The sequence below is a fragment of the Herpailurus yagouaroundi genome, unplaced genomic scaffold (genome assembly GCF_014898765.1).
Source record: "Herpailurus yagouaroundi ecotype Mexico unplaced genomic scaffold, PumYag 213, whole genome shotgun sequence".
Taxonomy (NCBI): domain Eukaryota; kingdom Metazoa; phylum Chordata; class Mammalia; order Carnivora; family Felidae; genus Herpailurus; species Herpailurus yagouaroundi.
Window position 1 is genome coordinate 6,672,900 of NW_024412444.1, and position 15,809 is coordinate 6,688,708.

At 51.7% G+C, this 15,809-nt stretch overlaps 1 protein-coding gene across 2 annotated transcripts; it reads left to right on the top strand.

Annotated features, from left to right (window-relative positions):
• The first annotated feature begins 526 nt into the window (after window positions 1-526).
• On the top strand, window positions 527-5,411 carry FEZF2 (FEZ family zinc finger 2). Of its 2 annotated transcripts, none has more exons than XM_040454563.1 (6): window positions 527-712; window positions 1,590-1,723; window positions 2,086-3,018; window positions 3,371-3,505; window positions 3,697-3,829; window positions 4,738-5,411. In XM_040454563.1, exons 3-6 carry the CDS (start codon window positions 2,149-2,151, stop codon window positions 4,995-4,997), a joined length of 1,398 nt encoding a protein of 465 aa, XP_040310497.1. In that variant the 5' UTR covers window positions 527-712; window positions 1,590-1,723; window positions 2,086-2,148; the 3' UTR covers window positions 4,998-5,411. The 2 variants fall into 2 exon arrangements, with proteins under 2 accessions (XP_040310497.1, XP_040310498.1); XM_040454564.1 differs by having other exon boundaries at window positions 1,609-1,723.
• The last annotated feature ends 10,398 nt before the right edge of the window (window positions 5,412-15,809 follow it).

Here is a 15,809-nt window from a genome sequence, read left to right on the forward strand (position 1 = left end):
TCCTCTTAAACTGTGGTTGCGGCTACAAAGCTCGTGGTCTTGCAAAAGCCGGCTGGCAAGATATAATTGTCCCGCAAACAAAACCGTCCAAAAGTTTTTAAAAACCCCTGCACCCCCCCCCCTTCCTAAACCTAAATCTCTCGCCCTCTCTCTTGCTAGCCGCCCCCCCACCCCCCAAGAACCCTCAGCCTCGACCACTTTTGTTGTCGCCAAGAGCACCCGGCCTGTTGAAAGTGCTGGAGCGTCTTTGAGCAGTTTGTTGTGATACGCAGGTAGAATGGTCTGCAAACAGATGAATTCAGCCCCTCCAAACCGAGCGTGGAGCGCGCTGCTTTTGTGCGCCAGGCACAAAACGCTGAATTCCTCCGAACTTACTTGGGGCCTGTCTAGAAAAGGGCCTTTTCTTCCCTCTGCTTGTACCTCTGGCCACACTAAGTCCCTGCCCGCCCCCCTTCAAGCCCCCTCCCTCTCCCCTCTGATAATCCTTCTCTTTATTTTAGAAAAACACAAAACCCGGTTCCACGCGGTGCTTTAGTGGCTAGAAGTGAAAGAGCTGCCTTGGCAGAATTCAGCTCTATGAATCACTTCGGAAAATTGGTTCGACTGAATGGCCTTAGGAGGAAAAACGTTTTAATAGGATCCAGGGGAGGTTCTGCTGTTTCAATCTGCTCCTTAAACAGGTGGAGATTGGACCTTCTCAATTATACAAACAGTAAGTACCCATCAGCAGGGAGAGCTGCCCTCCGAATCCTCCCCGCACGCAGCCCGAAACCAGCAGCAGAGCCGGGCTTTGCCTCAGAAACCCGATCACAAATCAGCGATTCTGATCGATTAGGTTCTCAAGCAGTCCTCTAGCTTGCTGTGCAGTCTCCCCCAGCCGCAGGCGAGGAGTTCGGCCAGAGAGGGGGAGGCGCGCCCACCGGGCGCCGAGGCCCCCGGGGTCTGGGCGCGCGGCCTTGCTCTTCCGGACGCTTCAGGGTCGTCCTTGGGCGGCGGGAGCTCTCTCCCGACCTCCGACGCCAGCCAAGGCGAGCTCGTTGTTTTTGCATAAATTAATATTTCCCCATTAACAAGTTCCCCCCTCCAAACGCGGCGCCCGCGTCCATGCGCCACATCCTAATGAGGTAATTATCATTTGCGCGTGTTCGGGGCTGGCGCCGGCTCCGTGGGTAAATGGCAGTTTATTAGCACCATGCCCAGCTCGGCTGCAGAGGGCTAAGGGATAGTTCAGCGACTAGACGGACACCCAGGGGCCCTTTGGGGCGGCGCGTGCGGGACCCTCTGCCCTCCCCGCGTCCCTCAAACCTATAGGCCCCCAAAGTTGTGAATCACGCACAGAACTCTGCCTGGGTTTGGGCTCCCCCCACCTTCTTTCCACCGGCAAAACCATCACGATTCCTCCCCCTCCCCCTCCCGTCTCTTCCCTCCTTCCCGATTCGCGAACCGCTCGCACTTTCCCGAGGGGAGCGCGGGCGCCAGTTGCCTCCTTTTAAAGTTTGAGGGGCGGTGGCGGCGGCGGCCGGCAGGCGCGGGGGAACACAGGGGCCGCTACGGGAGCCGCGCCGCCGCCCATGTCATTCCACTTCAAGTGACTTCATGTGATGTCAGCTGAATGTAAAAGACAGTGATCTCACGCGGAGGGGAAGATGTTTGCCATCAAAATGTGACAGAGGAGACACGCTGCATGGCTCGGAACGCATCTCCTTGGCGGTGGGGGAAAGAGGTAAATGCGAGGTGGCTCTCCTGGTCCTCTAACTTTGCCCCTTCACCGTCCAGCTCCCCGCACGCGTGGCGGAGGCCAGGGTCCAGGGAACGGCTCAGGGGGGGTTAATTTGAGGCTCTTTTCTTTCTTTCTTTTTTTCTCTCTCTCCTTTTCCTTTGTAAACCCTCCCCCGTCTTCCCCCTTTCAAAGTCTCGGGGCAGGGGCTGGTGGGTTCCTTTGCGCGCCGGGTTAATGGGAGGTAATTTGGTCCCCTTGGGTGCACTTTGTTCTGCCCCTGTTCATTTGAATGCAAATGGGTGACCTGGACCCGACAAGGTGCTTATTAAATTGCGGTTTCCCTCCCTGCCTTTTCCGGAATGCAGACTTAGAGGAGAGAGGCTGCGCCCTGGCCCAGTCCCGCACGGCAAAGCTCGGCTCGGCGCGCCATGGCCAGTTCGGCTTCCCTGGAGACCATGGTGCCCCCGGCCTGCCCGCGCGCTGGAGCGTCGCCGGCCACTTCCAAGACGCTGGCCTTCTCCATCGAGCGCATCATGGCCAAGACGTCGGAGCCCCGTGCGCCCTTTGAGCCCCGGCCGGGGACGCTGGAGGCAGACGGCGGCCAGGGCAAGAAATTGCTCAACCTTTGCTCGCCGCTGCCCTGTATGATCCCCCTCCAGCCCCTAGGCTACGAGGTGCCGTCCAAGACGCTGCTCAGTTACTCCGAGCTCTGGAAAAGCAGCCTCCGGGCGGGCGGCGGTGGAGGAGGAGGAGGAGGAGGAGGAGGCGGCGGCGGCGGCGGCGGCGGCGGCGGGGGGGCCCCGGTGTGCGGCGCCAGCGGCTTGTGCAAAACCAACTGTGGCGTGTGCTGCAAGGCCGATCTGGGCCTGGCGCCGTCTGCGCTGCCGGCGGGCAGGGTCATCAAGCCGCAGGTCATCAACCAGGCGGTGGGGCTGCCGGCCAGCGGCTCGCTCTACTATTTCAACTACCTGGACTCTGCCGCGTACCCGCCGTCTGAGCTCCTCGGAGGCCACCTCTTCCCGTCCGGCCTCCTCAACGCACAGGCCCCCGCCGCCCTGGCCGCGCACCCCAAACTCTTTTTGCTGGAGAACGCCAAGTTGGCCGGCCTGGCCGCGGACAAGTTCCCCCATCCGGCCCCCTATGCCCATAAGGAGCGCTTGCCCGCGCCGCTGGAGCAAGTGCTGAAGGAGAACTCGGCCCTGACCGCCGAACGCGGCGGCGTCAAGGGCCACGGCAAGCTGCCCGGGGGCTCTGCGGACGGCAAGCCCAAAAACTTCACCTGCGAGGTGTGCGGCAAGGTGAGGCCCCGGGTCCGCGGGGGCTGGGAGGGATGAGCAGAACAGCAGCTTGGCCGAGGCAGCCCGGACCGCCCCTTTCCCAAGTTTAGGAGCTCCCCGGTAGCTATCTACTTCTCACATTGGGGGGCCCAGCTGGGCCTCAGTTTCCCATTCTGTAAAATGGGGATGTCGTTGTCCGCGGCCACACGAGACGCGTGAGCAGTGGGTTGGGAAGCGCTTGGCAAAATGAACAGGGCTCTGGTTGGTTTCTGAAGGGAGTGTTGGTTGGGGGATGTAAGGCGCTGGCCTCCCCAGTCTGATTCTAGACCCTCGCGGACGGACACACCACAAGGCCCCTCGTGTCCTCCCATAGGTGTTTAATGCTCACTATAACCTCACCCGCCACATGCCGGTCCACACCGGAGCCAGACCGTTCGTGTGCAAAGTCTGCGGCAAAGGCTTCCGCCAGGCCAGCACGCTCTGCAGACACAAAATTATCCACACCCAGGTACGTGGCCCCCGGGTCGAGCTCGGCCCCCCCCCCCCGCAACACCCCGTGCCTGAGCGACGGTGTTGGGGAGAGGATGGCAAGGGCTCCCCTTACCCCTCCCGGGGAGCCCATGCCCCTTCAAGGTGCCCCCGAGGTGGCCTCCCCTAGCCGGGGCCTTGGCCTCATTGTGCGCGCGCCCCTTTTCGCAGGAAAAGCCGCATAAATGCAACCAGTGCGGCAAAGCCTTCAACCGCAGTTCCACGCTCAACACGCACATCCGCATCCACGCGGGCTACAAGCCCTTCGTCTGCGAGTTTTGCGGCAAAGGCTTTCACCAAAAAGGTAATGTGCGGGGCGAGGCCCTCTCCTCACCTCACCTCCGGACTCGGCGGGTCACTGCTAGCGGGAAGGCAAAGAAGGATCCGGAGAGAGGGAGCGTGAGAGCTGCAAGCGCTGGCAGAGCATTTCTTTGGAATCGGGTTGTGCCCGGTTTGGGTGGAAGCTCTCCGGGCCGGGTTAGTAGACCTCGCTGGATTCAGGCTGGTTGCACGGGGAGACTCCGAATTTGGGAGGTGGGATGGAAGGAAGGGACAGAGGGAAAGGAAGTAGGAGAAAGAAAGGCTATTGCTCTATAGAAAAAGCTTGTCTTTGTAGCCGGGACACCCCTTTCAAATGAAAAAAAAAAAAAATCGAGGCAAACTCCACCTCCTGGGAATAACAAGACCGGGGGAAACCATTACTGTCCCCAGCACCTCCAGGCCCGGCGCCCCGCTTGGGTTTTTCAAGGCACTTTTGGATCTCCGGGTGGTATCTTGGTGGGGGTGGGGGGCAGAGGGAGTAACTTTTAAAATGAGAAGAAAAACAGAAAATGAGGGACGAAGCCCGGGTTCGTGCGAATTTCTTCCAGCGAGGCAGCAGCCAGGAGAAGGACCCGATGCGTCTCTGGGCTGTGCAAAAGTTTCCCGGCCAGCCGAGCACAGCGGGAGGGACGCTGCGCGGGCCTGTGCACCGGGCGGGGCAGGGGCGCGGGGAGGCTACGCGGGACTCGGCCCTCCATCCTGTCGTGAGAGCCTCCGGCTTGACGCAGACGAAGTTTGACAACTTCTTCACTCGGAGAGGTCGCGCCCGCCTAGCCAAGCGTCGCCTTCTTTGCGCGGGCACCTGAGCCAACCCCGGGACGCCCGGCACCCCCCCCCCGTTCCAATACATTCCCTCCCCCCCTCCTTTTTTTTGTTTTTGGTCTCCCGTAGGGAACTACAAGAATCACAAGCTGACCCACAGCGGCGAGAAGCAGTACAAATGCACCATCTGCAACAAGGCCTTCCACCAGGTCTACAACCTGACCTTCCACATGCACACCCACAACGACAAGAAGCCTTTCACGTGCGCCACTTGCGGCAAAGGGTTTTGCAGAAACTTTGACTTAAAGAAACACGTGCGCAAACTCCACGATAGCGTGGGGCCTGCCGCCCCCTCCACAAAGGACCTGACTCGGACAGTGCAGAGCTGAGAGCTACTGCCTCGCCCTCCCTTCCGGCCCCATCCAGCCCCCAAACAGATCACACGTATAAACTTATTTCTAAAATTAAAAGAAAATAAAAACTATAGCAGAGAGGCTAAAATCTATTTATCGAAACCAGCATATTTTTTGGAAAGCTAAACGTTTCCTCGATGACTGGCAGCAAACGCGTGGCTCCCACCTTTGTGTATTCGGGAAACTTATTTAAACCCAGTGCGCTGAAACGTATTTCCCTCCAGGCCTCCGCTTCTCCTCCGGCCGTGGGTTTTCACCCCAGCCTGTCACGTGAACGCCCCGGAAGAGCGCGGCGCCCCCAGCCATCTTTATATACAGCCATGTAAATCCTCCTGTACAAGCGAACTCGGAATATATACATATCTAACTCAATAAACAGAATCACTAGTGCGCGTTTTCTTTCCCCCCTCTCCCCTCGCCGATAGGTCAGCTCAGCAACCCCAAAGAATGAGAAGGGAATAGGCGTTTATAGCATTTCCCTGCCCAAATGCTACTTCCTTTGGGGTGCTGGAACCAGGGTGAGGCCAAACCGGTGTTCCTGCGGCGCTTGCTTGTGAAGACCCTCCCTCCCCGCGCCCCCCCCCCCCCCCCCCCCCCCCCCCCCCCGCATCGAGGGAGCAAAGGTCTACGTCGGCCTACACGTGGTGCCAAGTTTTTATTTGGTGACTCTTCCGACGCTTGGGATTCTGGGTGTTGCCTTATTTGGGTGAGAAAATTAAAAAAAAAAAAAAAAGGAGGGGTTAAAAGTCGCTGGGTGTTGGGGAGCTGGTTTGGGTGCATCTTTCAGCAAATTGCCTTGCCGCGCAAGGGTAAACGGCCAGGGCAATGCCCCTCTGGGGAGCTTCTGAGCATGTCTCCTTTTCTGGGCGACCTGACGGGCGGGGGGGGGGGGGTGGACTCTTCCTCCCAGTTTTTCTTGGAGACGAGAGCTGGAGGCCAAGGGTCCCCAGCCCAGCCGGAGCTCTGGGGCTCCGGGGCTCCCTGGCCGGTGCTGCTGATCTGGGGCCAGCCTCCGGGTGCTGTGCGCCCTGCCGCGGGAGGGCGCACCCGGACTCTCGGAGCTCGCAGCCGCCGCCTCCCGCTCCCCGATTACCGCGCAGTTAGCCCATTTTCTGAATAGCTATCTCCGCCGCCGAGCACGCTGATGAAATGATCTCACGCTTGCTTCCTAAGTAATGACCCAAATTAAGAGAGAAAACAGAGACCCTTCAAACAGCATTACATTAATCATCTAATCATTCCCAGGAGGGGGTCGGCCGCCGCCGCCCCGTTTGATCCGAATCTGGATAATCAAGAGCTCAGATTACTGGCTCGGCGCGCCGGACCTCCCCCCCCCACTCCATACACACACTCTTAATATTCGCGCCGAGATTCAGCCCACGTCTTCTGGAACAATATTCCCTAGCGTGGAGAGGAAAGGCGGCGCTGGGCCGGAGAGCGCGCTTCCACGCAGCCTTGCCATTGCAAGGAATAGGGCGGCGGCAGCCGGGCGTTGATCCCACGCGGATTTCCACTGCGAGTGGAGGTTATTTGCTTCGTTAATGCAAAAGGAAACCCCCTCATAACTCTGCAAGTGACTTGGGTGCGGGTTATCCCAACACCCGGTATACAGTAGGAGCTCAGTGCTGCCGGCGCCAGGGGCTTCCACGATCAAAACTGCTCACGTTTCCCCAACGCTTGCTCCGTTTCCAGGCACAGGTGCTTTCGAATGTTCACAACACCCCTCAAGCTGGGGACGATTTATGGACGGACAGAGACATTGAGGCAGAGATAAGCCAAACGACATGCCTCGGGTCACGGGACTAGGTAGGGCTGGGATTCGAACTCCAGGAGGCTTTCAGGGAACCCAAACTGCCTTCAGTCCTCGTGGGTGGGGAGGAATCTCCAGGTTGGGACCCGCACGAAGACGTTTGGCTGCTGCGTGGAGGCTCAGTCCTGGTCACAGCCAAAGGTTGGGTTCCGGCCCCCGCCCAATTCGCAGACCCATTGCGCGGGGAAGGAGAATTGTCGATTTTGTTTGCACAGAGGACGGCGACAGCTTCCTCAGGCTGTCGCGGGAGTATTTTTAGTACCTCCGATTCAGAAATAGGAACGTGTACATTAGAATTCCATTTCCTGAAAGGAGAGCGTCCTCGTTTTTTGTAATCCCCCCCCCCCTCCCAAGTCTGGGAAGGCGCAGTCAGGGGAGGGGGAATGAGGAAGCGAGGAGGAATTTAAATGTTATCTCGTTCTGGCTGCAGTTCGCTGAGGGGAGATTGGGACCCAGAGGGATATGCAGATTTAACTCCGAAATCTCCATGGATGCCACAAACCCCAGGAAACCCCAGGATGGGCGAGGAGGACTTGGCGGCCAAGGATATGGAAATATCGCCTTGCTTTTCCCACACATCTATCCCCAGGGGTATTGCGAGCTGGTTGGAGGAGTCAGCTTTCCCCCAGGGTTCTCATACCGGGTTTTATTAGCCCCTCCTTGCATACACACACACACACACACACACACACACACACACACACCCTTCTCCATTTCTGGGAGATCCCGGGCACCCTACGACAGTCCTCTTAACCAAAATCCTTTCCTTCTTGCATTCCTGAAAGGATCCTTTGCAGATTCACGTCTTGGAGACCAGATACTGGTCAGGGCGAGCCCACCTTCTTTTTAAATAGTTCCAGAACTCGGGACAAGGGGCAGACACCATCAAATTTAGTGCAAAGCATCCGCTTAGAGAATTGGGTTAAAAAGTTGGCCTGAATGTGGAAATCGTGATCAAGTCTTCTTTCCCTTTAAGAAGAGAAGCGAAATAATGATTAAAAAAAAAAAAAAAAAAAAATATATATATATATATATATATATATATATATATATATATATATATAGACGGGGCATCCCCACCCAGGAAAAGAACTTTCTAACCTTCAATTGAGAGAACTTTGAGAAATTCTTCTGTAGTAAGTTTTCCCAGGAGGAAGACCAAAAGGGTTGCCCATCTCCTAAGACGGGAGAAATTGGTTTCCGGGTGACAGTTCTGAAGATGGCGTGCTTGCAAACGAGGCAGCAAATGAAATCAAAGTAATGGGGAGAGCAGGAGGCATTTCTCTCCTGGACTGCTCATCTCTGCAGTCAGGGGCGAAGTGAGTCCCTGTGACTTCTGGGGTACACCTGAGCAGCGTGTCTGGCATGATCCAACCTCCTTGAGGTTGTTTCCTCATAACCTGATTCTTAACTTCACCTTCACACCAGCTCCTGTCAATCGCTCTCACCTGAGAAGGTGTTACTTCACATCTGGCGGTAATTGCAGATAAACAGAGAGTTCTGTATCTGTAGGGCGCAGCTCCGCTTTCCACAGGTTGGAAGTCACTGCTCCCGGGTTTAAGTTGTCTGCTTCCTTCAGGTGTGGGATTCAAGAAAGGATGCCTTCACCCGAAAAGGAGTACAAAGAGAAACAGGAACCTTCTGCGTGAGTGACTGAACACCTTTCACAGCCAGTGAAGGGTCGGAAGCCAACACTAACTTTCAGTCACCGTCTCCACTGGGATCCTTCTTTAGCTTATCCACCATGCATCGGAATTGATGGGTGAAAGGCTCTGTTTTCTGAGTTTTTTCCCCTCTTAATATTAAACTGTTTGCATGACTTGTAGTTTGCAGTATTAGTAAATGACTTAAACAAGGTAGTCATCAGCTGCATATTAATATGCTAACCTTGATTAAATTGAAGAGGCCGGCCCTTAAAAAATATTTAAAAAAAAATCAAATTGCGGGGGAGGGGAATCCTGTCACAGACACAAAAAAGACTCCAATTATCTTTTCCCCTTCAAGATGTTTGTTCTGTCCATGACTGCTCACACTTCAGCAATCTTGCCAGCAAGACTCAAAAAAAAAAAAAAAAACCCTCCTTCTTCCAAAGCCACAGCCTTGTACATAACAGATTGTACAGTCCTATTGCCTTAGGCGGGTTAGAGGTTCCTCTCTGCAAAGAGCGACACAGAGAAGTTGCCAGCATCCAGACACATTTTGGGGGGCACTGTGCTCGTTCTTGCCTTGGCTGCAGAAGTGGATCTATGTGGTCCCCGTTTTGCTGTCTGGCTCCCAAGAGGGTCGGAGGCTGCCTGAGGCCGGTGCGTGAGTTACAGCACTGAGGCATCCAGGTGTGCCGGTGGTGGATGGGCTCGGGGAGAAACGCAGGAGGGAGGGAAGGAGAGTCAGGGTGGGGGCGCTGCTAAAGGGAGGATAGCAGTCTTGAGAAAACGCTGGGAAATAAACAACCTCAAGGCAGCTGCGTTGCCCTTTTCCCTGCACTTCCCTCTCAAACGTCTGAGCAACCAGTTTGCTCCTAGAAACATGTTAATTGCCAACGGAGCTCATTAAGGCATGCACATGCAAAACACAGCAAGAAAGATTAAATGGACAAAAGCGCAATAATGAACTGTCAACAATCGGGCCCATCTACGACCAGGATCACTCAAGAATGAGGCATTTAGAGGCAACAAAGGATTGTCTGGGACAGGAAGAAAAGACGACCTAGACTTTTGTTTAGTCAACACAATTGATTACAAATGAGAGATTAACAGGATAGCTTCAGATTTTTTTAAAAAGAGGCAGAAAAGAAAAGTCCAATTAAGTCCACCGAATGTTAACTACATTGCGTTCCATGCCTAGCCCCAAAGAAATTCTCATTAAACCATCCCTGGCGATCCCTTTTGGAAAGTAATTTGTCTCCCTGATGGAGCAGAGAAAGAGAATCGTGTAAAAGAAAGCGTTAGTTCTTGGCACAATGAGCTTAGGAGACACTCTAGAAAGAGCCAAAGGGGGAGTTAATGAGCATCTGACAAACTGCTTGGATTCAGGCCTAGAGAACAGCGATGAAAAGATGAAATTGGCCAACAACTATTCTTTATATCAAACATAAAAAGGCCAATCTGAAATGGGGCTGCTCAAAAGTGGTTGAAAGTACATAGCCCAAGAAAAAGGAGCCGCGGCCAGGCCCCTTGTTGGACACCGGACACAGAACTCGACGGGCCAAGAGCTCGGAAATAGGCAGAAAGGTGGGCCCTCCACCCCAGAGCAAACTCCAGCCACCGCCCCGGGCTTTGAAGATGCTGATCAGAAGCTCCCGGCGCCCACCCCCTACCCTCTGGATGTTTCTTTCATGAGTGAAAAATGTATCAGGCTAGCCTTTGAGGGTTCCCTAAAAGTTCTGGTAATCTGGTAATTAGTCCCTGGCATTCGCCAAACGACTTCTCTCTTCTACAGTCATGGGCCCCCCAAGAGCACCATATGTCGCCAGTTCATATTCAGTTCCCCCCCCCCCCAGCTCCCTCCTAGTGACCATTCAACCCCCACCCACACCGCCTCACCCCTGCCAGGTAATTGCCTTCCTAATTTTGCATAGGGCAGAGGTGGCAAGGAACTGAAGACACTGAACACACGCAGGGCTTCATGAAACTGGTTATGAAGTTTTAAAATTGTTTCTCATAGTTGTTCATCTGTCTTTAAGAAACCAGTTCGTTTTAATGTTTCCTTTTTTGAACAAAGTAGGTCAGTGGTATGTGTCTATATGAGACATGTATTACATTTTAATTAAACCTAAGCATCCAGGCTTCCTAACAGCAGAAGTGTTTGGAGGTTCTCTTACACGCAGTGTCCAGAGCCAGGTAAACAGAATCTAGCAGTGAGATGGGGTTTTCAGCTCAGTCCACCAGCTAAGGAACACAGAACAAATCTTGTGGGTTTTTTTTTTTTTTAATGCCTTATTTATTCCATCTTTGACGTGGGACCAGTGCCATCTCAGATACTAGAGTGCAGCATTTAAAACTTGATTCTAGGTTTTGTATTCTTACTCTCAAATCCTTGGTAACAGCTATCACATTTCTGAGGGCTTGGCTTGCACTTCAGGCTGTGCTCATGCTTCATGGAAAAAATATATTGCTGTCTGGAAGTAAAGAATGAGGAAGAAGAAGTATACCGATTCAAAATAAAAATAAAAACAGTCATCTAAGGTTTGAGACTAGGTCTGGTTTTCAAAGCGCAGAAGTGTTATAAAATCTAGAAAGGTGCATTTAAGGAAAGGAGAGAAAACGAGACGTTTCGATTGCAGATGAACCAGAGACTGAAATAATTCGCTCTTCGCCGAGGCATCCTAGCAAGGCCACATGACCTGCCACACAATTGTCATTGTTTGTGTTTTCTCTTCAGTGTTTTTTCAGTCCTAGGCCATATTTAGAGCTCTGTTTCCTCCAGGAGTTTCAATTGTCCGCATTTTGTCCCCCTCCCAAAGTGCATGGTGGTGGTACATGCCTAGGGACTGATAAGCTATTATCTATCAATGAAAGTGGAGTCAGTGGTTAGGAGCCTGGGTCTGGCATCAAACCGGCTGAGTTCAAATCCTAGCTAGCTCAGCCGTTTATCAGGAAAAATGACTTTCTCTCTGTTTACTCATCTGCAAAATAGGAATATTAGGCGTACCTAGCACACTTGAAACTAACATAATGTTGTATGTCAATTATATCTCAGAAAAGGCAAGAGAGAGCACCTTATCTCACAGGGTAGATGTGAGGCTAACATGAGCTAACACATATAACTAGAACTTGGAACAGCACCTGGAACATACAAAGTAAGAATTCCAGAAGTTAGAGATTATGGTTACAAAAACCCAAGTAGTGACACTGGAATACAGCACTTTATAAAGAAACATTACCCGTGTTATCTTGTTGGCTCATTACACATTTATTTGGTAGGTTATCTGAGCCCCATTTTAAGGAGCAGTTGAACAGAAGAAGTTGCTTGAGTAGGTATGGTCCCCTTTAGCTCACACACCGGAACTCAATGGAGTGCAGACTCACTCAGGTGATTGTGTCTGACTATGCCAGTGCCACAGTTCTGACAGGAATGAGCGCGATAATCACAAAAGGTTTTGGCCAAAAACTCACCTGAGCCCCATTTACTGAGCTGCCGGGTCAACAGATCTGCTCTGTGACCCAGAAATCTGTATTGTAACCTGAAGTCGTTGATTTCCCAGACTACATTTTAAGAAACACTGATTTCGCATCTGTGTTCTTTCCACCTCACCACAACGCTGTCTTTGGTGGATGAAATAACACCATCAGCTTTTCATAAATTAATGAATACATTTGATCATTCATTCAACAAATATGATGTGAATACCTCCAGCGTGTCCAACACTAAGGCGGGGTGCTGGAGTTAAAGGAAGAGAAGGACAGAGCGTGCGCTCCAGAGTTCACGGTTTACTGGAGGAGAAAAATTACATGTAACAAAGATCCCCACACGAAACTTGGTTCTGAAGATGAAATTGGGCATTCAATCCAGCCTGGGTTTGGGTGTGCAGTGGACATCTGTTATTTTTGCCTGCTGATCATCATTTCCCCGTCTGGTAACAACATCCAACATTTCCTTTGGAGACGTCACCCCTCCCCCATTCTCAGTCCATATGGTTAAGGTGGGGGCTAGTCCGTCCCTACATGGTGGTCATGTGACACAGGCTTGGCCAATCGGAGCACAACATCCTCCTGGCCGAAGTGAATGGCTCAGGACCGGGCACCTGACCTAAATAGGGCCAATAAAAGTCCTGCCCGGGGCTTTTGCCACAGTAGAAGCTTTTCCTTTGGGTTTCGAAGAAGGCTGGACGGCAGTTTGGGGATCTGGTGGAGGCATATTTGCTACGATGTTTGCAGAGACCGTCCTGAACTGTGAGTATTAGAGGTGCCCTAAAGACCTCCTTAGACCCTGATGTGACTGAAGTCTGAAGCACACGTGGACTTCATAGCTATTTGCTCTAATACAGAGTCTCTTCTCTCCCCCAAAACTTCTGACTGATGGTGGGCAGAAAAAAAAGGGAAGTCTGAGTTGCCACTCTAGGGGCAGCGATGCCTGATTTGAGTCTTCAGAGACCAGGAGGTGTTTGTTAGCTGGCGGAATGGAACGAGAGCTATCTCAAGGTGCCTCAGTGAAAGCCCACAGGTTAAAATGCAAGTAGGTGGGCGTGGGTATGGCTGGGTTTAATATTGGTAGGTGTGACTTTGAAACCTAGTTGTGCTTCTGAGCAGCTAGAGCTCTCCGGGCTGGAGGCTTGCCCTCTCTGAGCCTCAGATTGCGTTTCTGCCAATTGAGCTGTTAGGTTTCAGTGCAGTGGGGCAAGTCAGACACCCGGTTCCACTGCAGGCATTGAGGTGAATGACTGCAGTTGTTATCACCTGAAGGTAAGACACCTTGGTGACTGGTTGGCATTCTGAGTCCTGCGTCGTTCAATGGAGCGATCTACGGGGGAGCTAGAGATATCTCAGGGCAGAGATTTCGACTGTAGTACCCTATCAGCATCTGCCTGGCCGCCAAAGCCTGCCTTTTTCTGAGTGAAACAGGTTGTAGATGCAACATTGTAGGCTTTTGCGTCACCTAGACCAGCTGATTGCGATCACCAGCTGTAGGTGTAATTCCTCTTAACATTGTGAGACCAGGTTGCCTCATCTTTAACATTAACCTGGTTCTTAGAAGGATTTAAATGAGATAATATGTGTAAAGTGCCGGGCACAATGTAGATGTTCAATAAATTATAGCTTTTTTCTCTTACTCCTAAGTACTACTGTTAGAATTATAATCACTGAAATAATCTTGAGATCCTTGATCAGCAGAGCAAGTAGGACTGCAGTATTCTTTATTTTAATTTCGGTCTAGTTCACATACGGTGTTACGTTAGTTTCAGGTGTACAATATAGCGATTCAACAGTTCGTGTATCACCCAGCGCTCATCCAGGACTGCAGTATCCTTTAACAAATAGAGCGCTGGATGCTTTACAAGGGCAAGGATTGTCTGCTTTGTTCACTGCTGTGTGCCCAAAGCTTGGCCCATAGTAGGTATACTAGCATTACAAGGAGGTTATCCTCTCGTTCTCCTCCCTGTGTGCTAGAACGTTACCCCGCTCAGTCTTCTGGGCAGCCGCTTGCACTCCATTGTGCACTGGTTCAGTCATAAAACAAATATTTATTGAAAGCCGTGTGCCAGGACTTGTGGGGAAAGAACTGTAAACAAGGCAGACTTGACCCTGGAGGATCTTTATCCTAGTGGTGGAAGACAGAAGACGAATAAACCAGGAGTCAGGAAATAATATCAGATGATGGGAAACACCAGGAAGGAACTAGAAGAGAGTGACCTAATAGGACTTAACGGGGGACAAGACTACTTGAAATAGGTGGTCAGCACCAGTGTGGCACACCTCTTGTGCCCAGAAACTACGAGAAGCATCAACACAACTCAAGTTGGACCCTAGAATTAATCCACTTGGACTTTAAAAAAAGAGTCTCTTCCCCACAGCTCCAAAGTGCCCATTGGTTGGACCAGCTTAAATCTGCCTGGGACTCCAAAAAAGAGTTTTCCAAGGTATGCTACGGAAAACAAAGAGCATCCCTGGGCAGTGGGTGCTATAGGCCATTGACCCACATACAGTTTTTCCCACTGAATGGCATGGTAATTGATCAAAGTGAAAAAATTTATAGAAAGAGATACTGCTGCCATGTTTTTAAAGCATGTGTTTCCCAGCCAAGTCTCCAGATGGAATCACCGAAGCAACACATCCTTGACTTAAATGTGACTGTTTAACAGTTATATTGGGTAGGCCATATTTTTCCACAAGGAGGTAGTTGCTTGTCTTAGGAACTTGAGACTCTTAACAGACTTTTGGGTGAGAGCTTTCCAGGATACCACTCTTTCTGTCACACTTCCTGAAGTCACAGGAGTCAGAGACCTAGCTGTGGTGTCAGGAGAGGGGGAACGATAAGAGTGAAGTGTTACACGGCTCATGGAATGATGAGGTCTGTACGATTTCTTGGTGCCCATCACTGTCACTAGTGAACGGCTCAGAAGCAGAAAGATGGTTCATTTGTTCGTTTTTGCCTGACCATCATCCCTTTTCCCTTCTTTTGGTTATCAGCGTTCTGATTTTGCTTTGAAGGAGCTGCCCTTCACTGAGCACAGACCATTGGAACTGTGAAGAAAGCTCCCTGTGTCTCATCCACTGGCTAAGGGACAAACAGGGGGCATAAACCAGGTCATGTAGATGATTTGTTTAGAATTTGACCCTTGAGCCGAGGGATACTGTTACATGTAACTGATGGTCATTCATTCCAAGGGGACTATGGATCAGCCTGCTACTTAAACACATCCTGAGTTGCCCTAATTACACATACAGTTGCCTTGGAATTACAACTTTTTCCAAACCTGGTATTTCAACTTTTTCTTTATCAGCTCCCACATAACATTCCAATGAATTAATTTTCCACATAAATTGGCTAGAGTTGTTTTCTGTGACTTACAACCCAAGGTGCTGGCTAGTAATCTTCCCACCCGTGACTCACCTTCCCCTTATAGTCCCTAGAATATCGGAAGTTCAAGATTAGATTTTCTTGTCTAGTGTTTTTATTGCTACCTGAATTTCATCGCTTAATTTTGAGAACCTTTCAAGTAGCTATGGCCTGCTTTGCTACCTGAAAAAGTTTGGGAGGAAGGAAACCCTATAACCCTACCTACACCCCACATTTTTATATTCAGACTAGGGTATTCAGAGTGAGATGGGACTGAGGCTGCCTCAAACAATTTGGGGAAGAAAGACGTTAAAAATAGAGCACACCAGGGGCCCCTGGGTGGCGCAGTCGGTTAAGCGTCCGACTTCAGCCAGGTCACGATCTCGCGGTCCGGGAGTTCGAGCCCCGCGTCAGGCTCTGGGCTGATGGCTCAGAGCCTGGAGCCTGTTTCCCATTCTGTGTCTCCCTCTCTCTCTGCCCCT

Excerpts from the sequence above, each read along its gene's own strand:
- FEZF2 (XM_040454563.1), top strand. The coding sequence starts at position 2,149 with ATGGCCAGTTCGGCTTCCCTGGAGACCATGGTGCCCCCGGCCTGCCCG. Across the intron at positions 3,019-3,370 it reads CCTGCGAGGTGTGCGGCAAG|GTGTTTAATGCTCACTATAA; the intron begins GTGAGGCCCCGG and ends GTCCTCCCATAG. Across the intron at positions 3,830-4,737 it reads CAAAGGCTTTCACCAAAAAG|GGAACTACAAGAATCACAAG; the intron begins GTAATGTGCGGG and ends GGTCTCCCGTAG.